The sequence below is a fragment of the Typopeltis vanoorti genome, chromosome 21 (genome assembly GCF_054136105.1).
Source record: "Typopeltis vanoorti isolate ZY-2024b chromosome 21, IOZ_Tvanoo_1.0, whole genome shotgun sequence".
NCBI lineage: Eukaryota > Metazoa > Arthropoda > Arachnida > Uropygi > Thelyphonidae > Typopeltis > Typopeltis vanoorti.
This window is the reverse complement of record NC_143569.1, coordinates 59,844,116-59,871,625: the sequence shown is the minus strand read 5'-3', so window position 1 is coordinate 59,871,625 and position 27,510 is coordinate 59,844,116. Positions and strand designations below refer to the sequence as shown.

Genomic DNA, 27,510 nt, shown 5'->3' with positions numbered 1-27,510 from the left:
GATGTTGTATACTCCAGCGTATTTGAAGAAGGAATTGCTGTCTTTTGGTGACCTTAATGTGTTCTGGATCGCCTCGATCGGTTTAAAAGTTACTCTAATTTCAAAAGGTTTGAAGAGTGTGGCAATCTTTTTTGACTGTTCCTGCATAAGGGATGGCAAATAAGGATTTATATTGAGTCTTAGCAGATTGTTGTTGTTGTTGTGTGGGGTTGCTATAAAGAATCTTTTTAATTAAATTTCTTGGATAGCCATTGTTTACCAGGATCTGTGATATATGAGTTATTTCGTACTGGAAGTCTTTTTTCTTCTGATATGATGGTGTACAATGCTAAGTTTTTGAGAAATGTGGCAAGTAGACGAGAAGTGAAGATAACGTCCAGTATGGGTTGGTTTACGGTAGCTTTGTCCATCTGGTCAATATGTCCATCTGCTTGTTTTTTGATTAGGGTATCTAAAAATGGTACAGTAATCCCTCAATTAATGCACCCCCAATTAGTGAGTCATTTTTTTTCGATACCCAAATTCGATTAGTGTGCCTCTAAAATTCGAATAGTGCGCCTATATCTTAAAAATAAATGTTACTGATTTTAAAAATTTCTATCTATACATTTTTATGGCAAACTATTTTAAAAAATCACTCCCCAGAATGAAATAATTTAGTTACTTATTTAAAACATTTTACAAAATTATTTTTAATAGCATATTACACTACTTACATGTACACTATGTTCCAAATTTTTACCGCCAAAATTTATGTCGTCTGCTATAGTACACCCATAGATTCGAGACCCTTTGACACTTCTGCTCATGTCACAAAAAGGAGAATCCATTCCAATAATAGGGTAATCAATCTGTCTTCTGGGATGAGTTGTTTATTATTACATGTCGGAAAATTAACTTCTCTTTTATGATCATTGTAGTTTTTAAAGTGGTAACTATTTTGCTTGTATAACAGTTGGAAAATTTTATCTATAAAGCACATGATTTCGCGTGTTGGCGACCAATTTGTACGTCCTTCATTTCTTTCTCCTCTTCAATGATAATGTCCAAGAGTTAATTAAATCTCATTCTGAAGAATTTAGTGATTCCGACCTGCTAAATTTAGATGCACAGAGGGAAGATCCTGAAGAATATAAAGAAAATTTAACCACTGATAGTCAGCCAAAAGAGATTTCACAGAAACAATTTGAAAATATTTTTCGTACAATCAAAGTTTTTAAGCAGCAATGCTTAGAAGCTGACCCTGATGAAGAGAGAAGCAGTAAAATTTGCAGAAGAATAGAATAGGCAATAGGGCTATACCGTCGGTTGTATGAAAAAAAGAAACAAAATGCCTGCCAAATTACGTTAGTTCAATTCTTTGTTAAGAAGTAGAATAATAAATTTACATTTTGAATATGTTTTATTGCCTTTCAGCTTCATGGTTTTCCTTTAACTAGACCCTGAGACATACCCTAATTCTTTTATAAAAAAAAATTAAGGGTCAAAAAAGAAATCTGAGGAACGAATTATACATTTTCCCATAAGTTATTATATTCGATTAATGCACCTGATTTAAAGAACGCATTAGGCGCACTAATCGAGGGATTGCTGTATTTATCTAAAAATCTAAAAATGTTAATGTTTAGCTAAAACTTTGCATAATGAGTTTTCAGGCTGTACAGAGATGCCTCTATAATAAAAATACACCACAACATTCATGACTATAAAATTAACAATTGACTAATTTAAAATATCTCATTGAGACTTATTATTTGTACAAGGGCTCCAAAATAGCAAAAGAATGCTGTTATCAACAATGCAACTCATTTTTTGGCAAAAACAAAACACCACATGTGTAATAACCTCCAAATTTGTCAGAATTATAAATAAAAGAGAAATGAAGATGATGGGAAAAATGACGGAGATTCTTCTTCTTCTGCAGCTTTTCCCACTTAAGTAGGGTCGCTGTTTGTAGTGAGTCTCCTCCACAACTTCCTGTCTTGGGCTGTTGTTGCATCCAAGTTCTTCATCCTCAAGTCATCCTCCACCATCTCTCTCCATCTCTTCTTTGGCCGTCCGCGCTTCCTCTGCACATCCATCTGCATGACCTTTCTTCTCAGATACTCTTCCTCCCTCCTCGTCACATGACGAAACCATCTCAACCTTGGCTCCCGTATCTTTGCTCCTAAGTTCGTAACTTTCACTGTTCCCCTTACATAGTCATTTCTCATTCCTTTCTGGTCATATCGCACATCCACCTAAGCATTCTCATCTCCACTACCTCCATTCTGCTGCTGTTATTTTTCCTCAGGGCCACAGTTTCCATAGCATACATCATAGCTGGTCTCACTACTGTCCTGTATATTTTGCCTTTTAGAGTGATCGGCACCCTCTTATCACATAGCACTCCAGCCATCTCTCTCTCTCTCTCTCCAGTTCCTCCATCCCACTTCCTTCTCGGCCTCACCATCCTCTTTCATTGTTGAACCTAAGTATCTAAAGTCACTGACCTTCCCGATGACATTTCCTTCCAGCTCCAGATCTGTCTCCTGGCTGCCATCCACTTTGCAACACATATACTGTCTTACTTCTGCTCAGTCTCACACCTTTCTCTCTTCCAGTATTTTCCAGTTTAGCTGCCACTTCTTCTCTTGATTCTGCACACAGCACAATGTCATCTGCATACAACATAGTTCAAGGCACGTCTTCTCTCACCTCCTCCATCACAATATTAAACAGGAAAGGACTTAATGCTGACCCTTGATGCAAGCCAACTGTCACTGGAAAACTTTCTGTTTCTCCCAGGCAGGTCCAAACTCTTGTCTTCACATTTCTGTGCATCTCCTGCACCAGCCTGACATATTTCTCTGGTACCTATTTCTCTCTCAGATCCCCCCAGACTTCTTGCCTTGGCACTCTATCACATGCTTTCTTCAGATCAATAAATACCAGATGTAGCTCCCATTACTTCTCTTGAAACTTTTCCATCATCTGCCGTAACCCAAAGAGAGCATCTGTAGTCAATCGACCAGGCATGAAGCCAAATTGCTCCTTTGCAATCTCCACCTCCTTCCTCAGTCTTCCATCAAGAACCCTCTCTAGGATTTTCATTGTGTGGGACATCAACTTTATTCCTCTGTAATTCTTACAGTCTTGTGCATCCCATTTACTCTTGTATACGAGGACAAGAGTACTTTCTTTCCATTATTCTTTGTTTAATCACAAGAACTTAAGTTTATCTTTAATGAGGAATTTAAATTATCACAATATAACTCTCCCTTGCCTTACATTGATAACATATTGTCTGAATAAGTACTTACCATCAAGATGTTGAAAACCATGATTCACAACCTCTACACAGTTATTTACAATCAAGGGAGGAGCATCATCTTCAGCAGCATTACATGTATAATCTTGAAGAGTTAAAAGCTGATTCAGCATTTCTGAGATTACAACCACTACCTTTGGCTTTACTTTGCTAGATGTATATAAGGACATCAAACAGGATAAAGGATTCAAGGAAGGATCATCTGGATGATGTTTCGACAACAGAATAAAATATCTATTTCATTGAGTAGAGAGAAAGAAGGAAAAAAAATTAAAAAAAGCAAACATATCATAATGTATTCGGCAATATCAGACATGATAAACAAATCTCTCTCAACACTAATATCTAATATATATTCAGTATGTGTGTGTGTGTGTGTGTGTGTGCATCATTATAATCATGTTCATCATCAAATTTCTGACATGTACCCTGAAGGGGTGTACAGGATATGATAGTACTGCATGAAGAATTACATCATTACTAACTTCCTATCTAATCTTTAAAGGTACCTGTGGCATAATTAAAATTAATAACTTAACACATATATAATCAACAGTAATAAACTTTAATGAATTAAAGGTACAAATATTTCGTACTGAAAATAACAGTACATCATCAGTGTAGAACAAACAGTTCAAGGAATGGAACACAAAGTACAGAACAGTCAGTGGATTACCAATTAAAATTGCTGCAGCGTGCCAGAAAATTACTATTAATAAAATATTATTAAATAATTCTTAAAAACTATTTCATTGATGGTTGCATAAGATAAGAATCTCCCAAACTCTTGGGAGAGAGAGAGAGACAGTCATTTCGACTCAAATTCAGCCGATGTAAAAGGGCTTTGCAACTTTCTTTGAAAAGGCGTTCATATTTTAACTTGCATCTGTGGAAAAGACAAGCTTTATCCCACTGGATATTATGTTTAGTGTCAATACTATGTTGTGCTAGACTAGACTTATGAGGTTTCATGTATTCGATATAATACTTATGTTCCTTCATTCCTTTTTCCACAGAACGGCCTGTTTGTTCAAAATATGATAAATTATATTCACACTGTATCTGGTAAACACCAGCTAATGATAGAGGTGCCAATTTGTCTTTTGTAGATGGCAATGAGTGAGAAACTTTGTTGATAGGAAAATATGTGGGAATAAGATGATACTTCTTCAAAATTCTGCCAATAGGTTCTGAGATGCTTGAAATATAAGGAATTGGAACTCTGCGGTCTGTTGAAGAATCCTGAAGTGTTGGAACATAGGAGTCAATTATCTGCTGGATTTGATTAGGGTTGTAACCATTAGATTCTATTAACTTTTTTATAGTGAAAAGTTCATGTTGTAAGCTTAAGAGGGAGGAGCACACTTTATGTGCTCTATTAATTAAAAATTTGATAACACCGATATTTTGAGAGATATGATGAGATTGCAAAGATTTTTGGATTTGTTATACACTCAGGATATTTCAGCTGGAAAAACAAGATCTACAAACAAGTTGAAGGTACTGCCATGGGCAGCCCCTGTCTCCACCTTTGGTAAACTATTTTTTGAACCATCCAGAAGACACCTTGTTCTCATTCTTTCATCCCCAACCCTCTCTTTGGTTTTGTTATGTCGATGATGTCTTTGCTATTTGGCCACATGCTGAGGAGGAACTTACCACGTTAATACAACAGATAAATAGCCTTCACCCATGCATTCAGTTTACCATGGAAAAAGAAAAGGCTGGTAGCTTACCATTCTTGGACATCCTCCTTACACGCACATCCTATGGTACTTTATCAACAAGTGTCTATCAAAAAATCTACCTTTACTGGCAGATACATTCATCAAAAGTCTGCTCATCACACCTCTCAAAAAATCAGTGTTATCAAATCTTTAATTAATAGAGCACATAAAATGTGCCCCACCCCCTAAGTTTACATGAACTTTTCACTATAAAAAATTTAATAGAATCTAATGGTTACAACCCTAATCAAATCCAGAAGATAATTGACTCCTATATTCCAACACTTCAGGATTCTTCAACAGACCGCAGAGTTCCAATCCCTTATATTTCAAGCATCTCAGAACCTATTAGCAGAATTTTGAAGAAGTATCATCTTATTCCCACATATTTTCCTATCAACAAAATTTCTCACTCGTTGCCATCTACAAAAGACAAATTGGCACCTCTACCATTAGCTGGTGTTTACCAGATACCGTGTGAATGTAATTTATCAACTTTGGACAAACAGGCAGTTCTGTGGAAAAAAGAATGAAGGAACATCAGTATTATATCGAATACATGAAACCTCATAAGTCTAGTCTAGCACAACATAGTAATGACACTAAACATAATATCCAGTGGGATAAAGCTTGTCTTCTCCACAGGTGCAAGTTTAAATATGAACGCCTTTTCAAAGAAAGTTGCAAAGCCCTTTTACATCGGCCGAATTTGAATTGAAATGACTGTCTCTCTCTCTCCCAAGAGTTTGGGAGATTCTTATCTTATGCAACCATCAATGAAATAGTTTTTAAGAATTATTTAATAATATTTTATTAATAGTAATTTTCTGGCAAGCTGCAACAATTTTAATTGGTAATCCACCGACTGTTCTGTACTTTGTATTCCTTTAACTGTTTGTTCTACACTGTTATTTTAGTACTGTTACTTTCAGTATGACATATTTGTACCTTTAATCCATTAAAGTTTATTACTGTTGGTTATATACGTGTTAAGTTATTAACTTCCTATCTACAATTTTCCTCCAAATCAGTCAGTTACTTGTCAAGACTCCAACATTATCAGATCTTGTATTTCTTCTTTTAAGGCACTTTTTACTGTATCAATCCACCCATATCTTGGTCTTCCTCTAGATCTTTTTCCTGCCAATCTGGCAGAGAACACTTGTTTTGCTAATCTTTCCTCTTCCATTCTGTTTAAGTGACCATACCACCTGAGATTAGCTCTGCTAATGCATTCCTGGATGCTGACAATGTCGTCAAGTTCTTGCCTAACATCCTCCTTTTTAATATGATATTGCAATTGATGCCATCTGTTCATGCCCCTAATTTTTTTTGTTTTTGTTTGTGTATATATATATATATATATATATATATATTGTATATATCTCAATAAATTAACACATTTTTATCAAATGTATCAATAAACACATACATATGCATGTCAAAACAAATGCCAGCATCAAGAAAATAATAAAAACTACAAGATATTCATTAAAAAAAATGTCAATCTTATATTAACCAGATTTAAAATGTAACTTAAACACATAGTTTTTAGATATATGAAATATTTACCTGGAAGTTTCACTCCACGTAGCTAATAATTTTAATAAAGGAGGAGGATAATTCAAGGCTTCAAATTCTAGACGAGGAAGCTAAAAAAAAAGTAATATATGTATAGATAAAAAAAAAATTAAATCTGAAACAAAATTTCCATAAGAACTTCTGTGCACAAATAATCTATATCACATAAAGCCTATTTGTAATTCCAATATGCTTAAGTGAGTTTAGAAATATCAATGGGGCGGATGGACCATGATGCAAGTGAAGTCAGTTGCATGTTCACTGGCATGGTAATAGATGGAATTATGACTGAAACAACTAAGACCGTGATGCTAGTATATTATGCTTGTTAATTACATGTGCTCATTGGCAAATGTAAGAATTATAGTGAAGCAACCAAGGTTGTGAAGTCAGTATACTAGTCTGTTAACTAAATGTGTTCTCTGGCCTATATGTCTATTTCGCAAGATTAAAAACTCTGATATTTCCATATCAGACTGACTAATAGCCTTACAACTGGAAGGTTCCTCACATCCTAGATAAGATTCAAATCCAATTTCCCAAAATGAAGGACAAATATCATGATATCTTTATAACTGTGCTATGAAAAATATGATCAACAATCTGAGTTCCAAGAAGAAAACTCCCAGTTACATTAATCTCCCTAGATAACTTAGTTTCAGTTAAAACCCTAGAAAATATTGAAAATAGAGTAGTGCGTGATTGGAATGGACTGCCATTGGATGTTGTGTGTGCAAGTATCGAATTCAAGTGAATTCAAGAACAAGTATGACAGCTGGTACAAATAGTATGGCCTCCCTCAATGAGTTCCTGATTCCTTGGAAGTCTCTCTTAGTAATAATAATAATGAATGAAAAATTTTCAGTCATGTTTCATTATCATTCTTAATATTAATATATTTAAAGAATGAAGAAAATAATGAAAATAGAATAACAATTTAAAAAATGAGTGCATGTTAGAATATATATACAATGTTACATGCAATGGGGAAACTTAATCTATACTGTCATTAGAGTGCAAAAAGTAAATTTAACTAAAACTAGTGTTAAAAATTAATTAATCATTTAACACAATAGTGAGGGGTATTAAGCAAGATAATAAGCCAAAAAACAAGAAAGTTTTAAGCAGTTACTGCTATTTAAATTTATGCAGGTTTCAAAGAGCACCACACTGACATTCTATTCTGTGAGTCTAATAAATCAAGTCTGACAGTCCTGAAAAGTTCAATGGAAAAAAAAAAAAAAAAGTTGTATATCAAAACTTTGTTCTACTGAAAAGATTATATACAGAAAGCTGAAGCTCTTATTTTGCTGCTTAAAACCGTCCCAATTTTGGGAAGTTATCATGCTTAATATACCTACCTCACAATTGTGTTAAATAACTCATTTTTTTAATAGTAATTTAATTTTCTTTGGACTTGACTGACATCAGAAATTGAATTCTCCTCTTGCATGTAATACTGTATATTCTAAAAAAAAATTTCCCCATTTCGGCCTTAAAAGAACCTTCTATGGGACCATAGCCATAAATATATCTTCACTGGCCAATTCTCTGTTTTGAAGTTTGCCTATATCATTACCTGCCATTCAAAATTATCTTCACTTTTAGTGTTGAATACTATAGCTATTCCTTTCCCTGATCACAATTTTCTTAATATAACATCTTGCAATTATTATTTAGAAGCATCTCTCCTGCTTTGTAGAAAACATTCCTTTTTTGCTGAAATAGTAATTGACCCTTTCGGCTCTCTTGATAAGCTATTTGGCACATCCTCTGCTCTTGCTTCTTTTCAGATCCAGATGGCACCTAGATGATCAAGAAAAATCACCTCCCACTCTAACACAAAAACACAAACAGTTCAATGTAAGCTTCCTTTGATCTTTTGCCAGAAAGATATCAAAAGCTTTAATTAGTCTGCATATTAATGTCACCTAGTCTAGTTGGTATTCCCATCTCCAAATGAACTCAAAATGTGTTCCAAAATTAATGCTCATCCTCTAATAGATGATATGCACCTACTCAAAGTGTCATATTCATCTGGTATATAGCCAACAGCACAGAAGCAAGCCTATATCCAACCCATGCCTAAAAAGAGAGATAAGAGTCAGCCATCAATGTACTGTCACATTACCTCTCCTCTCAAACAATGAAGGTCATTAACAGTAAACTCTTTCATAACCTGGAAGCTCACTGATTAATACACCAAAATGAATTCTGACATTACACAAGAGATCTCTTAACAAACCTTAGCCACCTTTGGACACAAGCTATGGAAAGATCTGAAGACAGTAGTTTGAGTTTAGTCACTATTGACGTTCCGAGGGCAGTTGAGTGGGTTAAGTATGTTGCAACCGAATTAGTTTCTTTTTTGGTTATTAATGTGGCATGGTGGATAATTGCCTCTCATCAAATTTCTCTAGCAATAAAGCATCCCTTTTTTGCTTACTCTTTCTCTTATACATTAATGACCTCTCATTAACCACAGATCCAATCCACAGTCACTGATGACAACACACTCCATTTCTTTTCTTCATTCAACAAATTATGCACTTCATTGAAGTGAACTTCAGTACTATCAAAACACAGTCACATTTCAGTCTTATAAGAAAGATTACACTTCATCCCTTCTTACTTTCGAGAATATTCTGATCTGATCTATTCAAAATTAGATCTCTCTCTCTTCTTTGGGATGACTCACACCTCTAGCCTTTTTTGGGATAAATATAAAACCACAACCTCCAAAAAACTTGGGTGTGTTCTGTTCAAGATGCTACTTCTCACCTGTATAATTCCTAACACTATATAAATTCTAAATCCATCCATCCATAGCATGCTATTTTCACATCTGAAGTGGTGCAAAAATCCATTAGAGGACAAGATTAATATATTCTCTCTCTCAGACATTCTCTCCAGTCACATTCTCAGAGATACTCCGATTTCTGTATAAAGACTTTTTCATGGACACTGCTTCACTTCAGCGCTTTCCTCTAAATATGCAAAATCAGCTTCATACACAGTTCAGCTTTAAACTTACTGAATTAGCTTCCTACTCTTCTTTCTCATTTTATTTACCTCTGTTCATTAGAACAGTCTTTCCCATACCATTTTCCCCAAAACTTCTAGCTGTTCAAGAAGCACATCACTAGATTCCTTCTTTTTGTTTAATCACTTGGCACTCGACCACACGGCAATCTTGTATTGTACGTTTTGAACGTTATGTGTACAGGGCTCATATATATATATATATATATATATATATATATATACTAAAAAAAAAAAAATTTCAAGTTACAGACACAATTTGTCACCATTTCTTGTGCAATGAATATTTTATACCCTTAACACACCCATATATGGATTAAATGAAATAACTATATAAAAAACTTACCAATGGCCATACAACAGCTTCAAATATTGCATCAATTTCTTCAGGAGTAAATCTGTACTGATCAAATGATCTAAAAAACTAAAAATTTATGATTTATCAATACCACACATTTACAACACATAGCATAATAAAATATATCAAAATATTTTTCAAAAAAGATTTTTGAAAAATATAACATATAGAACTGAAGAGAGAAGAGAACAGGAAAAGTAAGTTGTAATAACTTGTACTTCTGAAGATTTTCAAAGAAATATACAGATATACTGGTGAAAAAACTACTGAATGGTAAGCCACATACACTGTGCCCCCTTCATTCTTGCTTGCAAGCAAAATAATAATCTTTTAAATGAATAATTCGTAGTTTGACTTAAATAATCATTCTCCTATTCCTGAGAATAATGTGTTCTCATAGATGCTGATGTGGATATGCACTACTCTGATTGGTCTTTCATTAGTATTCAGCAGAAACTGTCATCCCAATTCTAACTATACTTCTGTTACAACTTGAACCCACAAAAATCTAATCACTGCATGCTATTCTCACTTGGTGCATGTAATCAGCAAAATTTAGAAAGATAATTGATTAATCAAGGTCAAACACTTCCAAATAATAGTGAGGGTTCATGCATTCAATAGTGGGACTAACTGAAAATAAATATATAATGGATACTTTCTAACTTATCTGATAATATTAATTCAGTTTGGTATAAGAACTAGTTGACATGCAAGTTGCTTTCAGAAGTGATGAACTGTTTCCAAGATTGAAGATTATATATGGAATAAAATATTAATAATCTTGGAAGAAGGAAAGACATAAAAACCAATCTTTTCTTTTTCTTCTTGAAGAGTTCAGATATTGTAATATCTATTCCAAATAGAATTATACATCTACAGCTCTTTCAGCAGCTGAAAGATTTGTAGTATGCATAATTACAATACTCTTACCCATCTTCTTTAAAAAGTTTACATTTTATAAAATACACAGTTCATATTGTACTACTATATGTATGAGAAAAAAACAATCTACCAGTATGGGTAAATAATTATTAAACTTATATTTAATGATTAATATTATTAAATATAAATTTAATATTATTAAATTTAAATATTTATTTAATAATTTAATAAAAATATTTAATAATTTAAGGGTCAAAGGGGTGCTTAAGGGTCAAAGCTGTATAACTGAGAGGAGACCTCCACACAGCCTTTAAAGGAATGCGGAGAACCAACCAGGGCTTCTGACCTAATGTCCAATCCTCACCTTCTCGTGGTGCACCCTGTTGGGTATCTACTTTGATAACGAATGAGGATGACTGGCAATTTGGGATTTAGCCGATCAAATTGTATTCTTATTGGTTAAACCAAAATAAAAAATGACGGTACAACATGACAAAATTTCATGCCAACTGGGAGGTCGCCCGGTTAAACAAGGCCCCCGTTGTTTTTGCCAGGGAACCAGGGTGAACATCGAAAAGACAGCTACTGGAACAAACTGAAAACACACCCCAACTCAACATCACCAGAGTTAAAGATCGGTACTATCAACATAAGAAGCCTGAATGGCAAAGAAATGGAGCTAGCTGAGGAATTAGATAAGTACCAGATCGACATAATAGGGGTGACTGAAACGAAAAAGACAAAAACTGGTGAGATCTTTCTGAGCAATAAGTGCAAAATGTTATATTCAGGCAATGACAATCAAGGAAAAGAAGGAGTAGCCATAGTATTCAACACAAAATATGAGGCTAATCTTCTTGAATGGCAGTCAGTCTCAAGTAGAGTAATGTGGGCAAATATGAGAATGGGGAACTGGACAATGAGACTTACTTGTGCCTATGGTCCCAAAGAAGGTTCTACTAAGGTAGAAGTGGAGGAATTTTTTGATGCTTTAGAAAAAGCAACTGACACAATGAAAAAGGAAAAGTTGGTCCTTGTTGGGGATCTAAATAGCAGAGCAGGAAATGATTGTGAGACATACAAAAATATTTTGGGAAAATTTGGAGAAAAGAGCAAAGCTAATAATAATGGCAAATATCTGTTGGATTTCTGCTCAGGACATGGACTGGTTATTACTAACACCATGTTCCAACATAAAAATGTGCACAAATTCACATGGAGAGAAGAGACTAGGAATAAGAAAAGTCTCATTGACTATGTTATTGTTGATAGTGATGTTTTCTCCTTGTTGCAGGACACCAGAGTGTACAGAGGATTTGAAATTGGAAGTGATCACTATTTAGTCTTGAGCAGGATAAAATTGAATTTCATATTGAAAAGAATAACATGTAAGAAAGTTTTAAAGCGAATAAAATTTGAGTAGCCTCAGATGTGAACTGTGGACTAAAATACACAAAGATTATTGAAGAAAAAATGAAAGGGTTTGAGAACAGGAATCGGACCTTGGAGATTCAGTGGCAAGCCTTGAAGAAAGCCCTGATTGACTCAGCTAGAGAGGCATGTGGTGAAGTTGTCTGCAAGGATAGAAAAATTAGAACTCTATGGTGGACACAGGAAGTTAGAGAGGCAGTGAAGGAAAAGAAGAAAGCATATCAAAAGTTCCTGGCAAATAAGTCAGCTTATGCTCTTAGAGAATACAGAGAGAAATGCAAGAATGCTAAACACTGTGTAAAACTAGCTAAACAAAAGTCATGGGAGGACTTTGGCAAGAATATAGAAAATAAATATCAAGAAGGTGGCAAAATATTCTGGAGGTTGTTGAAGAAGCTTAGGAATGGAGGAAAGAGTGCTGTAAAAGGAGTTAGAGATGATAAAGGTGCCATGAAAAAGGAAGAAAAGGATATCCTTGAAGTATGGAGTAATTACTTTGAAAAACTGCTAAATGAAACAAGCAGTGATGACAGCACAGTGGTAAAAAACACTGAACAGACATGCAGTCAGGAATACATATTCATATTTGAAGTAGAAAAAGCCATCAATGGCTTAAAATGTGGAAAGGCAGCAGGAGTGGATGATATTCGACCAGAAATGCTGAAGTATGGTGGTATAAAAGTCTTACAGTGGCTGCACTGCATAGTTCAGAAAGCCTGGACAGAGGGACGAATTCCCGATGATTGGAGTAGAGCTCTCATAGTACCCATATATAAAAAGGGAAATAAAACTGAATGTGAGAATTACAGAGGTATTTCCCTACTGAGTGTTCCTGGCAAGATCTATGCAAGTATACTTGAGAAACGGTTGAGAAGAATTGTGGAAGAAAAGCTTGGTGAAGAACAAGCTGGATTCAGGCCAAATAGAGGCTGTCGGGATCAGATCTTCACTTTACGACAAATAGTCGAGAAAGCATGGGAATATAACAAAGATCTGTATTTAAGTTTTGTCGATTTGGAAAAGGCATATGACAAGGTGCCAAGAGAGAAGCTATTCAGTACGCTACAGTTATATGGTATCAATGGGGCATTATATCAAGCAATACTTAGTCTTTATTTGAGTTGTAAGTTAGCAGTTAGAATTGAAGGAAGTACAGGAAGATGGTTTAATGTTAAATCTGGTGTGAGACAAGGATGTACATTATCCCCTCTGTTATTCATTATCTATATGGATCACATTATGACCGAAAGTGGTATTAAACACGATATCAAAATTGGAGATGTTAATGTCAGCTCTTTGCTTTAAGCGGATGATGTTATACTTCTAAATAAATCCGCTAAAAGTCTGGAAGATTCTCTGACTAAATTGAATAACTGTTGTAATAGATATGGTATGAAGGTCAGCAATAAAAAGACAAAGACAATGAAAATAGGCAGAAACATTGAAAATGTCAACTGTGTTGTGAATGGAGAACCTGTGGAACAAGTAAAACATTTCAGCCACTTAGGCACAATTTTTAGTGAAGATGGTAAATTCAATATAGAAATAGACAACAGAATCAACAAAGCTGGTATCGTGGGAAGTCAACTGAATAAATTCATATGGAATAAGAGAGAAATTAGTCACAACACTAAATTAGCTGTATACAAGACAGTGTTCAAACCAGTTTTAACTTATGGATCTGAGAGCTGGGTCAGAAGTGAAACACTTGACCAAAGACTAGAGGCAGCAGATATGAGAGTACTGAGAAAGATTAGAGGCATGAACAAATGGCATCAATGGCAATATCATATTAAAAACGAGAATATTAGGAAAGAACTTGACATTGTTAGCATCCAGGAATGCATTAGCAAAACAAGTGTTCTCTGCCAGGTTGGCAGGAAAACGACTCAGAGGAAGACAAAGATATAGGTGGATTGATACGGTACAAAGTGCCTTAGACGATAGAAATATAAGATCTGATAATGTTGGTGTCTTGACAAGTAACAGACTGATTAGGAGGAAAATTGTAGATAGGAAGTTAGTAATGATGTAATTTTTTCATGTAGTACTATCATATCCTGTACACCCCTTGAGGGTACATGGCAGGAAATTGATGATGATGAATAATTTAATTATTATTAAATATTTAATAATAAATATATATTAAATATGTAGTATTTAATATATATTTAATTATATATTAAATACTATAATAATATTGTAGCTTACATATTATGTAAGCTACAATACACAAGCCATAAATAAATTATGGCTTATGTATTGTAGACATATAATTTTATTTTGCCTAATTTTGCTACAAGAAATAGGATGGTTGAAAACAAAATTAAAAAGAGCAGAACAAATTTTAATAATCCTAAATACCATTCAGCCAATGTGTAATTAGTAATATCAATTTAAATCATTTTACCAATAATGACAGAAATGAAATCCAAAGTGAATCACACGTAAACGGGCTGAGAAAAACAAAAATATTGTGTTGATTAAACAAATTTTGTAAGGATTCCAAATACCCAATTTCAATAAAATCCATCCATCAAAAGTCCAGAATATGTGGAGAAGCAGTCAGACAAAAAAAGAATTTAATAGGTGCATATGCCTTTTGCAAAATACCTGAAAACACCATTGCTGTAAGTTGATAAAAGGAGTAACAATTCATTAGAGTAGATTTACTTATGTACAACTAATTGACAGGCTTCTGTAAAGTTTACTGTGAACTGTTGGGTTTAAGATACATAGTCTGTACTGAGAGACTATATATCTTAAACTCAACATTTAAGAGAAGAATAGTGATCTGCAACGTGTCCAATTGGGTCGGGCAGACTGCAACAAGGGTATACTAAAGAACATGAAGGTAGATTATGTCTGTACAGGAATGCTAGGAGTATCAGAAACAAAGGGGTAGAGTTTATTGCCTTAGTCAATATGTTGCAACCTCAAATTGTAGGAATTAATGAGACCTGGCTATCAGAATCAGACCTATTAACTGGTATCGAGTGTCATGGGTACAGTATTTTTAGGAAGGATAGAGTAGATAGGAGAGGAGGGGGCGTGCTGCTAATGATATTGGATGACTTAAATCCAGTTAGAGTTGAGACCTATGAATGTAGCAATACTACTAACAATATTTCACGTGGCAATGAGTTTGAAGCCATCTGGTGTGAGGTCAAATCTAATAAGACAAATTACACAGTGGGGTGTTGTTACAGACCTGGTGGATTGGTTGCTGGTGATGAAGAAATGCATCACCAAATAGAAAAGGTGAGCGTGAAAAGAGTAATCATAATGGGAAACTTTAATTATACAAATATTGATTGGGTAGCAGTAGAATCTCATGAGAAGAATGAAAATGCATTTATTGAGCTGTTGCGGGACAATTTCCTCACGCAGCATGTGACAGAAGGAACTCGAGGTCAAAGAGTGCTAGATTTGATTATAGTGTCAGAGGGCATTTCAGTTAAAGACATAACTATTTTGCCTCCAGTTGGCGACAGTGATCATGCGGTACTCACTTGGGAAGTGACTAAGTTTATGAATGTTCCATTCAGAAAAGGTTACATGTTGAACTACAAAGCAGGAAATTATGACCAACTGAGGAGTATACTGAGTTCGGTGGAATGGGATCGGTTACTGGATGGAAAGGAAAGGATATCAACAGTGTATAGAAAGCATTTAAACAATATTTAAATGATGCGATATCAGAATGTGTCCTGAGAGTTCGAAGAATAGAGTAGGAGTCAAATGGATGTGTAATCTTATTAAGCAAGAGATTCGTAAGAAAAGGACGATGTGGAAGGAATACTGTTTGCATAAGGATGATGTCTGTTATGAACGTTATAAGCAGCAGGCTAGAATAGTCACAACTGTTGTACGGAAAGCAAAGTCTGATTATGAAAAGAAACTGGTTCTGCGTGCGAAAGACAACCGACAAGAATTCTATCGATATGCTATAAGTAAAAGAAAGAATGAATATGAAAGAATAACTCTTCTAAATCCAGATGGAGTGAGGGTTACTGATGCAGAAGAGGTTGTTCAATTAATGAGTGCCCATTTCGTTAAAAGCTATCAACCTAGTGAACGCAACATTGAGCTCACTTTTACCTCTTCACTAGATGAAGAAATGCAGGTGTGTGAGGCCGAGGTATTAGAGCTGTTGCACAAACTGAATAAGAATTCAGCAATAGGGACTGATGGAATATCAGCATGTGTGCTAAAAGAGTGTTCAGCTGAATTGATCATTCCTTTGACCAGGATGTTTAATATGAGTCTCAGAACAGGGAAGATTCTGCAGGAATGTATGGTAATGTCATTGCATAAGGGTGGTGCAAAGACCGATGTATGAAACTATCGACCAATTAGTATCTCAGGAGTGGTGGTGAAGATTTTAGAAAAATTAGTTAGGGCCCGCATTCAGAAATGGGTTGACAGTGAATCTCTACTTTGCAATAAACAACATGGGTTTACTAGGGGAAGGTCATGTTTTAGCAACTTGTTCACATTCCATGACAATGTTACCATTGAACTAGACAAGGGGAATGGATACACCATGATACTTTTGGATTTTGCTAAGGCTTTTGACAGAATACAAAGACAAGAGCTTGATGCCTTTATTAACGCTTATTTTTTTTAAACCAGTGTACCTGTTCTGCAAAAATAAAAACTGAATTTTTGAGTAGGACAAAACTTGACACTTCCATGAGACCAAACTTATTTTCACTTGATTTGAAAAGTGCATATAAATGTTTAATGCTTATCTTGAATAGGAATCAAACACAAGGCTTTTATGAAACAAGGGACATACACTAATCCTTCTGAGTGATACCATGCACACCTGATAATTAGAATCCATTACAATAAATACATATGCACTATTCTGAAATAATAAGTCATCATCATCAAATTCCTGATATGCACTTTCAAAAGGTGTTCATCAGGCTCAATTACAGTACTACATGATTAAGTTTGCATTATTATTCATCTCCAATCAACAATTTTCCTCCAAATTAGTCTATTACTTATAAGCACTCCAATATTGTCATAACTAACATTTCATTCTTCTAAGACACTTAAGAGTGAATAAATCCACCTTGACCTTGATCTTTCTCTGAATCGCTTTCCTGCCTTCTTGACATCAAACACCTGTTTTGCTAACCTTTCCTTTCTCATTCTGTTTAAGGGATCATACCACCTTAGATTAGCTCTGCTTACATATTCCTGAATGCTAAAATGCCAAGTTCATTTCTAATATGATTCTGCCATTGATGCCATCTGTTCACTCCCCTAATTTTTCTCAGAATCCTCATATCTGTAGTTCTGATCTTTGATCAAGTGCTTTAAGTTTGACAACCCAATTCTCAGATCCATAAAGTAAAACTGGTTTCAACACTGTCTTGTATACTGCTAGTAGTTTAGTGTTTTGGCTAATTTCTCTTAATCCATATAAATTTATTCAAGTGCCTCCCCCACCATACCAGTTTTGCTTATTCCATTGCCTATTTCTAGATTTAACATCTTCACTGAAAACTGTTTAAATAGCTGAAATATTTTACTTGTTCTACAAGCTCTCCATTCAGAATGCAGCTAAAGTTTTCTATGTTTCTGTCTTTCATAGTTTTACTCTTTTAATTTCCGATTTTCATGCCAAATTTGTTACAGCTGTTATTCAATTTAGTTAATGAATCCTGGAGATTTGCACTAGATGTGTTTAAGAATACATTATCTGCATAAAACAAAGAGCTAAGTTTGACAACATCTTCAATCTAATATCAGGCCTAATGCTACTTTATTTCATAATGTGATCCATATAGATGATGACTAAGAGTAGAGATAATGTGCATCCTTGTCTTATGACTGATTTCACATCGAATCATCTTCATGTATTGCTCTGCATAATGTTCCATTCATCCCGTACAATTTTAGTGTTTTGAAAAGGTTTTCTCTGGGCACCCTTGCTGTATGCCTTTTCCAAATCTACCTGGAACACTTAGTAGAAAAATTCCTCTGTAATTCTTACATTCAGTTTTATTCCCTTTTTTATAGATGGGTACTATGAGAGCTCTACTCTAATCATTGGGAATTCAACCTTCTGAATTATGGAGTGTAGTCCCTGCAAAAGTTTTATACCCAATTCTACCTCAAGTAATGATTTGTACTCCTCTTTGCATTGCTCTTGAAAAATTTCTAGGGTTCTATCATTGCTTGGTTCGTTTAAAAGTATTTCACATTAATTACTCTAGACATCTTAAATATCTTTATCTTCAATTTTTTCATGTCATCTTTATCATCTTTGATTCCTTTTACAGAACTCTCTTTCCTTCATTTCGAAGTTTCTTCAATAGCCTAAAGAATCTTTCTGATATTTATTTTCCATACTCTTACCAAAGTCTTTCCATGACTTTTGTTTAGCTATTTTCACATACAACTTAGCTCTCTTACGTTTTTCTCTGTATTCTTTTAGGACATCTACCAACTTATTTGCTAGGAACTTTTGGTATGCCTTCTTTAACTTCTTGTGTCCACCATGGCTTTCTTATTCTCCTATCTTTGCAGACTACTTCACCACATGCCTCACTAGCTGAAAATCCATGTTTTCTTCAATATATATAGCTATAGTTCTTCTTTTCGAACTGTTTCATTCTTTCTTCAATAATGTTTCCATAGTTGAGTCTACAGCTGTATAATTGGAGCTAGAGTTTACCTGTAAAAAGCTGTTAAAATTTAATTATTTTTAAAACTTTTTATATACTGTTTTTTTAATTGGCTATTTTTTTTTTTTAATGCGCTGCACTCTCATATCCTGAACCATCATTAAGATATCACTATCAACAATAAATCAATAAGACTTCTTATTTCTTGGGTCTTTCTCCACATAAACTTGTACTCTTCTTTATGTTGAAACACGGTATGTTAGCAATCCATATGCTGAGCAGAAATTCAGCAAATACTTACTATTATTATTAGTTTTGCAATGTTTTCCAAATTTTCTCAAAACATTTCAATATGGCTGGTGGGATTCACTTCCTACAATCATCATCATCATCATCATCAAATTCCTGCCATGTACCCTCAAGGGGTGTACAGGATATGACAGTACTACATGAAAAAATTACATCAAATTACATCATTACATCACTTCCTACAATGCTGTTTATATCTCCAACAGGTACCACTTTTTCCTTTTTTTTTCTGCTGTGTGCTCTAATGACTTGAAAATTTATTCTACTTCTTCCATTGGAGAGCATTCTGTGGAACCATAGACAAAAATAAGTTTCATTGTTCATTTCTCCATTTTGAAGTTTGCCCACGTAACTTTACTTGAAACTGCCTTCAACTTCTGTATTGAATGCTATATCACCACTCCTTCCTTTTTTGATCATTATTTCCTGAATATAACATCCTATACTTATTATTTAGTAAGATAGCACCTTATAAAATAAAGAACACAAGAAATTAAATTATTGGTCTAAATAAACGATGAAACCAAGAATATAATTTCTTGGCATCTTTATTTTATAGTATAACCAGGCAAAAAACTTTCAACATCTATCTCTAACCAAGAGTATTTTAGTAATAATGTGTGTCACCTTTTGGATACTTGTATGTGGAAATATTATTATTATTATTATTATTATTATTATTATTATCTGAGACCTCCAGGAAGTCAAGGACTCATTGGGGGAAGCTGTAAATTACTCAACCCAGCTATCATACCTTCCCTTAAATTCATTTACACTAGATGCAATCACTACCCCTAAGGGCAAATTATTCCACTCACTTACTCACTGCTCTCTGGGAGAAAAACCCCAGCTCTTACTTTCTTGCTCTTTCTTGACTGAGAACAACCTTAACTTCCATGGATGCCCCAACTCAAGTAGTTTTCTCTCTCGGCCTTCCATATAATAAAAAATTTCATCAGTTGAAATGCTATAACACCCATTCAAAAATTTATAGACCTCTATCATATCACCCCTCTTTCTCCTGCTAACTAAAGTCTGCAATCTGCATACTCTAAATCCCATAATTCGGATATAATCTTTGTAACTCTTCTTTGCACCCTTTCCACAGCTTCTTTATCCCCTTGGAACCCGGAAGACCAAATCTGCACACAGTAATCCAGGTGTGGTCTTATCAAAGCCTTATAAAGAGGCAAAATTACTTCCTTATCTTTACATGTCAAGGTTCTCTTCAACATAGCAATTATCCTCTGAGTTATATTTGCAACTTTTGCTACGTGACCTTTGAACTTTAAATTCTTATCCACCAATATACCAAGATCCCGTGCCTCTTCAGTTTCTTGTAACATAACCCCGCTAATATAATATGCCGCTGGAACTCTAATCATGCCAAAGTGCATAACTTTACACTTACTAACATTAAACTGACAGCCATTTCTGTTTGCCCAGATTTCCAGTCTATTCAAATCTTTTTTTTGTAATTGCTGAATATCAGTAGCAACCCTGAATGCCCTGCCTATCTTTGCATCATTGGCAAGCAATTGCATATTAAATCTCGCAGGTTCACACCCACTGTATACCACTTTTTGATATCTATCTGTCAACCAACCCCTGATCCAAGTCAACAGATTAATTCCAATCCCATATTCTCCAGCTTACGCAACAGCCTATCATTTGGTATCCTATCAAATGCCTTAAAAAAACCTAACATTATCATAGCGTATCCGTTCCCTTTATCCAACTCAGCCGTAACATTGTTATAAAATATGAGCAAATTGCTAAAACATGACCTTCCTTTAGTAAACCCATGCTGTTCCCCGCAGAGTACACAATGCTTGTCTACTCATTTCTGTATGCGAGTTCTTACCAACTTCTCTAAAATCTTCACTACCCTACCACACCAGAGATACTAATAGGTCAGTAGTTAGACACATCAGTTTTTGCACCACCCTCGTGCAATGGAAGTATCATACATTTCTTCCATTCCTGAGCTGAGACTCAAGTTATACAAATGTGTGAAAGGCACCAATTCAGTTGAACATTCCTTTAGCCCGTTTGCTGATATTCTATCAGCAAACGGGCTGATATTCCATCTGTCCCTATTGACAAATTCTTATCCAGGTTATGCAAGAGCTCTTCAAACTCATTTTCACGAACCTCTAACTCTTCATCCAATGTGTTTTAAGGATACTTGTGACATAAGACTGAATGATAAATGCACGTAAACACAAGAAAGATTCCATATCTTTCTTGTGTTTACGTGCATTTATCACTCATCCAATGTAGCAGTAGCACTGTATACCATGCTACACACACCTGGTTGATATATCTTAGCAAAGTGAGCACTCATTAACCGAACAATCTCCTTAGCTCCTGACACTCGTGTACCATCTGCATTCAATAAAGTTATTCTTCCACATTCATTCTTTCTTTTGCTTGTAGCATAACAATAAAATTCTTTTGGATTGCCTTTAGCTTGCATAGCCAATTTCTTTTCATATTCCGTTTTAGCTTTTCTCACAATACTCGTTACTTTTCTGGCCTGAGCTTTATATATTTCATAACTCCTCTCACTCTTATTCTCACAATATTCTTTCCACATCATCTTCTTCTTGTGGATCTCTTGCTTAATAAGGCTGCACATCCATTTCACTCCCAACCTATTTATTCTTCGAACACTAGGGATACATCGAGATAGTGCCTCATTCAAGCACTTTTTAAAGTGCATTGCTGACATTTTTTTCATTCAGTAACTGATACCATTAGACCAAAGATAGTATTTTTCTTAGTTGATCATAATTTCCAGCTTTGTAGTTCAGCATATAGCCTGTTTTAATCAGAGCTTCAATACAAGTAGATACATACTAAGAAAGAAAAGCATGATCACTGTCACCAATTGGTGGTAAAATAGCCATATTCTTGACAGAGATCCCTTCTGACGTTATGAGCAAATCACTCTTTGACCTCGAATTCCTTCTTTCATATGCTGCTTGAGAAAGTTATCTCACAACAATTCAATAAATTCTCGTTCTTTCTTATCATGAGATTTCTCTTCTACCCAATCGATGTTTGGAAAATTAAAGTCACTCATAATGATCATTCGCTTGGTACCCATAAGGCTAAATTGGCGATGCATTTCTTCGTCCCCTACAACTGAGCTGACAGGTCTGTAGCAACACCCCACCAAATATTTCATTCTGTTAACCTCCACTTCACACCAGATAGACTCAAACTCATCGCTACATGGAACATTGTTATCATCATTGTTTTCTTGTTGTGTAGAGGCTTAAGTGCTGTGAGGTCATTATGTTGGAGGTTTAATGGATTTTTTACAACACTCAGAAAGAATTAAATTAGAATTTAATACTCCTATATTTCGTCCTAGTCACTAGGACATCTACGGGGATTACAAAAACAATTAATGTAACATGCACACAAAAACTTACAATACTAAGCCCAACCACGTTGGGCTTAGTATTGTAAGCGCCTTCTAAGTTAGTATTGTTAGCGCCTTCTAAGGGTGGTAGTAGGTGGCCTGGAATGTAAGGTGTGACCTCTGGTGATGAGTGTTTCCCAAATCTTCGGAAGCTTAATGCAACCGTATTTGTTAAGATTTGGTTGGTTTCTGAGAGCTGCTGCTGCTTCTAAGAAAAGTCTCTCTTTCTTGAATTTGCTGTGGTGGAGCATGGTGGTTTTCTTCCATGATACTCTGTGGGTGGTGTCCAAAACATGGTCAGCCAAGCCTGAATGGCCATAGTTGTGTTTAACGATATACGACTTGTGTTCCTCCAGGCAGATGGATGCTGATCTGCCTGTCTGTCCAAAGTACACAAGCTTACAGGAACAGGGTACTTTGTAAACTCCAGGCAGAGAGAGAGAGGGGGAGCTGATCTTTCGTCGAACGGATAAGGGTAGCAAGTTTGCGGTAGGGCTTATATGCTGTGTGTAGGTTATACTTTTTTAGTATCGGCTATTTTTTCCGAAGTGCCTCGGATGTAGGGTATGGTGATGGCATTTTTAAGTTCTTGTTGACGAGAGGGACGGGGAATGGGGGAGGAATTGATTATTTTTTTGATACTGTGTTCACTGTAGCCACTGGAGAGGAAAGTTCTGTGTATGTGGTTAAGCTCAGTAGTGAGGGCGGTTCCACTGGAACAAAGATTGTGGGCGCTCTTGGTAAGGGTTTTAATGATGCCATATTGTTGTGAGGGGTGGTGGTGGGAGAGTTTGTGAATGTATCTGCCTGTGTGTGTGGGTTTTCTGTATAACGTGAAGGCAAGTGTATCATTGGGCAGGTGCGTGACTAAGGTGTCTAGGAAGGGTGAACAATTGTTCTTTTCCTTTTCCATAGTAAACTGGATTCTTGGATGTAGGCTATTGAGATGACAGAGGAAGGAGTCTAACGTGTCTGGGCCATGAGGCCAAATGGAGAACACATCATCTACATACCTTAGCCAGATAGAAGGTTTGAGTGGGGCTGAGTCTATGGCTCGTTTTTCGAAATCTTCCATATAGAAATTGGCAAGGGGGGAACCCATGGCGGTTCCTTCTATCTGCTTGTAGATTTTGTTATTCCAAGAGAAATACCCAGAGTTGATGGCAATGGAAAAGAGATCTAAGATGTCAGAGGGGAAAACGTTTTCTAAGAGAGATAAAGTGTCAGTTAAGGGAATATTGGTAAACAATGAGATATCAAAGCTTACCAATATGTCTGTATTGTTCAAGGTTAAATTTTCTGTGAGGGCTTTAAAGTGGGTCGAGTTTTTTATATAGGAAGCTGAATTTCCGGTGAGGGGGGACAGAGAGTTGGCCAGCTGTTTAGACAGTCTGTAACAAGGTGCAGTGGTGGCATCTACTATAGGTCTGAGTGGGGAATTGGGTTTGTGGATTTTTGGTAAACCGTATGTTCGGGGAGGACGGGAGCGGAAAGGTTTAAGTTTTTTCGTGACGTCAGGGGGCCAGGAGGTTACTTTTTTAAGTAAGATTTTTAATTTCTTAACTTGTGTTTTTGTGGGGTCATGTTCTAGCGGGATGTAGGTAGCGCGATCGCGGAGGATAGTGTTCATTTTACGATTGTATTCGCTGGTATTAAGAACAACCGTGGCATTACCCTTATCCGCTGGTCATCACCAGAGCGAAAACGTTTTCCCCTCTGACATCTTAGATCTCTTTTCCTTTGCCATCAACTCTGGGTATTTCTCTTGGAATAACAAAATCTACAAGCAGATAGAAGGAACCACCATGGGTTCCCCCCTTGCCAATTTCTATATGGAAGATTTCGAAAAACGAGCCATAGACTCAGCCCCACTCAAACCTTCTATCTGGCTAAGATATGTAGATGATGTGTTCTCCATTTGGCCTCATGGCCAAATGGAGAACACATTTACCCTTCCTAGACACCTTAGTCATGCGCCTGCCCAATGATACACTTGCCTTCACTGTATACAGAAAACCCACACACACAGGCAGATACATTCACAAACTCTCCTACCACCACCCCTCACAACAATATGGCATCATTAAAACCCTTACCAAGAGAGCCCACAATCTTTGTTCCAGTGGAACCACCCTCACTACTGAGCTTAACCACATACACAGAACTTTCCTCGCCAATAGCTACAGTGAACACAGTATCAAAAAAATAATCAATTCCTCCCCCATTCCCTGTCCCTCTCGTCAACAAGAATTTAAAAATGCCATCACCATACCCTACATCCGAGGCACTTCGGAAAAAATAGCCAAGATACTAAAAAAGTATAACCTACACACAGCATATAAGCCCTACCCTCAAACTTGCTATCCTTATCCGTTCGAGGAAAGATCAACTCCCCCTCTCTCTCTCTGCCTGGAGTTTAAAAAGTACCCTGTTCCTGTAAGCTGGCGTACTTTGGACAGACAGGCAGATCAGCATCCATCCGCCTGGAGGAATACAAGTCGTACATCGTTAAACATAACTATGGCCATTCAGGCTTGGCTGACCATGTTTTGGACACCACCCACAGAGTATCATGGAAGAAAACCACTATGCTCCACCACAGCAAATTCAAGAAAGAGAGACTTTTCTTAGAAGCAGCAGCAGCTCTCAGAAACCAACCAAATCTTAACAAATACGGTTGCATTAAGCTTCCGAAGATTTGGGAAGCACTCATCACCAGAGGTCACACCTTACATTCCAGGCCACCTACTATTGCCCTTAGAGGGCGCTCCACCTAGATAGGACTTTAGTGTCACCCATGTGGTTGGGCTAGTATTGTAAGTTTTTGTGTGCATGTTACATTAATTGTTTTTGTAATCCCCGTAGATGTCCTAGTGACTAGGACGAAATATAGGAGTATTAAATTCTAATTTAATTCTTTCTGAGTGTTGTAAAAAATCTATTAAACCTCCAACATAATAATTGTTTTCTTGTATTTCTACCCTAACTGGACTTAAGTCATTTGATATTATTAGTAGCACTCCTACTCCTCTCCCATCTCTTCTGTCATTCCTAAAAATAGTATATCCATTATACCTGATTCCATATCTGATTCTGATAGCCAGGTTTCACTAATGCCAACAATCTTAGGCCACATCGTATTCAATAAAGCAACAAACTCAACCCCTTTGTGTATAGACATAATAAATTACAACCTAGCCTATTCTTATAATTAGATATTCAATCTATTTGGTCTTGTTCTAGAATTTTCTCTTTTCCTCCCCAGACATACTTAAAAGGTCCAAACGAAAGCATATTTTTCCACTCCTTCACCACATACATAACTAAATATAAAATAAATATGACTTGTGCATTACTTCTACCTTGTTATCAAGGTAGAAGTAATTGTTCCCACTGATGAGACCTCAAAAAGTCAAAACCTCGTCTGGATAGTGGCCCTTACCATAATGCATAGCATTATATAGTAGTCCAGTTTTGAAGTGACTTCATGTGCAAACTATGTTTGCTTACACTTGGATAAAGGATGAAACCAAGAATATAATTCCTTGGCATCTATATATTATAGTACAACCAAGTGAATAAACTTTCAATAAGATATCGCCTGTTTTTGTCTTCTTTGCTTCGGTGCTGCTAATTATGTTCATGTGGTACTTCTCAGTTCTTCTGCAAGATTGTTTCCTTTCCATTAATACTCCTTATTTAATGGTTGCTATCTTTGGTTCTTCTTTTACATATTGAGCATGAATCTGTTCCAGTAGTTGACTTTTAATGGTTTGCCCTTGTTCCTTGGCAGGGACCTTGTTTAACCAAGTGACAACACTCGAGCTGGCACGAAATCTGATCATGTTGCACCACCATATTATTTGTAATTTAAGCCAATAGAGAGTACAATTTGGTCGGCTAACTCCCAAACTGCTAGTCCATCTTCGTTGATTCAGTACCCAGGTGGATACATACTAATGGTGAGGATTGGACATTATGTCAGAAGCCCCAGTCAGTTATCAGCATTCTTTAAAGGTGATATGGAGGTCTCATCCGAGTTATTTGGTTTTGACCCTTAAGCAACTCGGAATAATAGTTTAATCTGCAATTCTTTGCTTTAATGGTCTGCAGCTGGTCCTAGCAACTGACAGTATGGTTTTTTTTTTTTTTTTAAATACATAACCCTGAAGATGCTAAAAGTATTTTGCAAACAGGTTTAAAAAAAAAATAAAAAAAAGAAAGCTAATGCCTATGATTCCCATACGTAGATGAGGCTATTTTAGTCATATCTAACTTTTTTGGAGACTGAGGGGAAAGTTCACTCTCCATTGGAGGCCAATTAGAGATAGCTAGCCCAAGACTATCACTAATGATATCCGGGATCCAGTGAAGAGAGGTAGCTGACAAGTGCTGCCATTTCGTTGTTCTCTAATCCTAACACTATATATTTATTGTCTGAGATAGTGTGAGTCCTACGGTTGATTTTCTTAAGTTTCCAGAATGAAAAACCCGAGTTTCTGGGAAAAAAACCTGATTGTCCATGCTAGAGAAAGGCTTAGAAAATGTTCCTCTAGTCGGTGACTAGATTTCAACTTAGGTCTTCCTTCAGGTGGTCAAGCATCATGGAGTACGAACACCACAAACACAGGTATAATTTTAGTATTAGTAATTCCTTGGAGGGAAAAAAAAAGTATCTGGACAGTATTACAATGTCAACTATATAATTTCCTCATAAAAGCTGAAAGCAATCTAAATGTTTACTGCAACCTCATGTACACTTTAAATCAACTGAATTCTCATGTGTG

General features: G+C 35.9%; 1 protein-coding gene across 1 annotated transcript in view; it reads right to left on the bottom strand.

Annotated features, from left to right (window-relative positions):
* The window catches only part of LOC150094892 (small subunit processome component 20 homolog), a 468,852-nt gene that overhangs the window by 247,593 nt on the left and 193,749 nt on the right, over nt 1-27,510 (bottom strand). The window contains exons 23-25 of the mRNA XM_090410975.1: nt 10,007-10,084; nt 6,610-6,689; nt 3,303-3,544 (exon numbers count right to left, since the gene is read on the bottom strand). Coding sequence (XP_090267101.1) covers nt 3,303-3,544; nt 6,610-6,689; nt 10,007-10,084 — 400 coding nt within the window. The remainder of the gene's footprint in view (nt 1-3,302; nt 3,545-6,609; nt 6,690-10,006; nt 10,085-27,510) is intronic.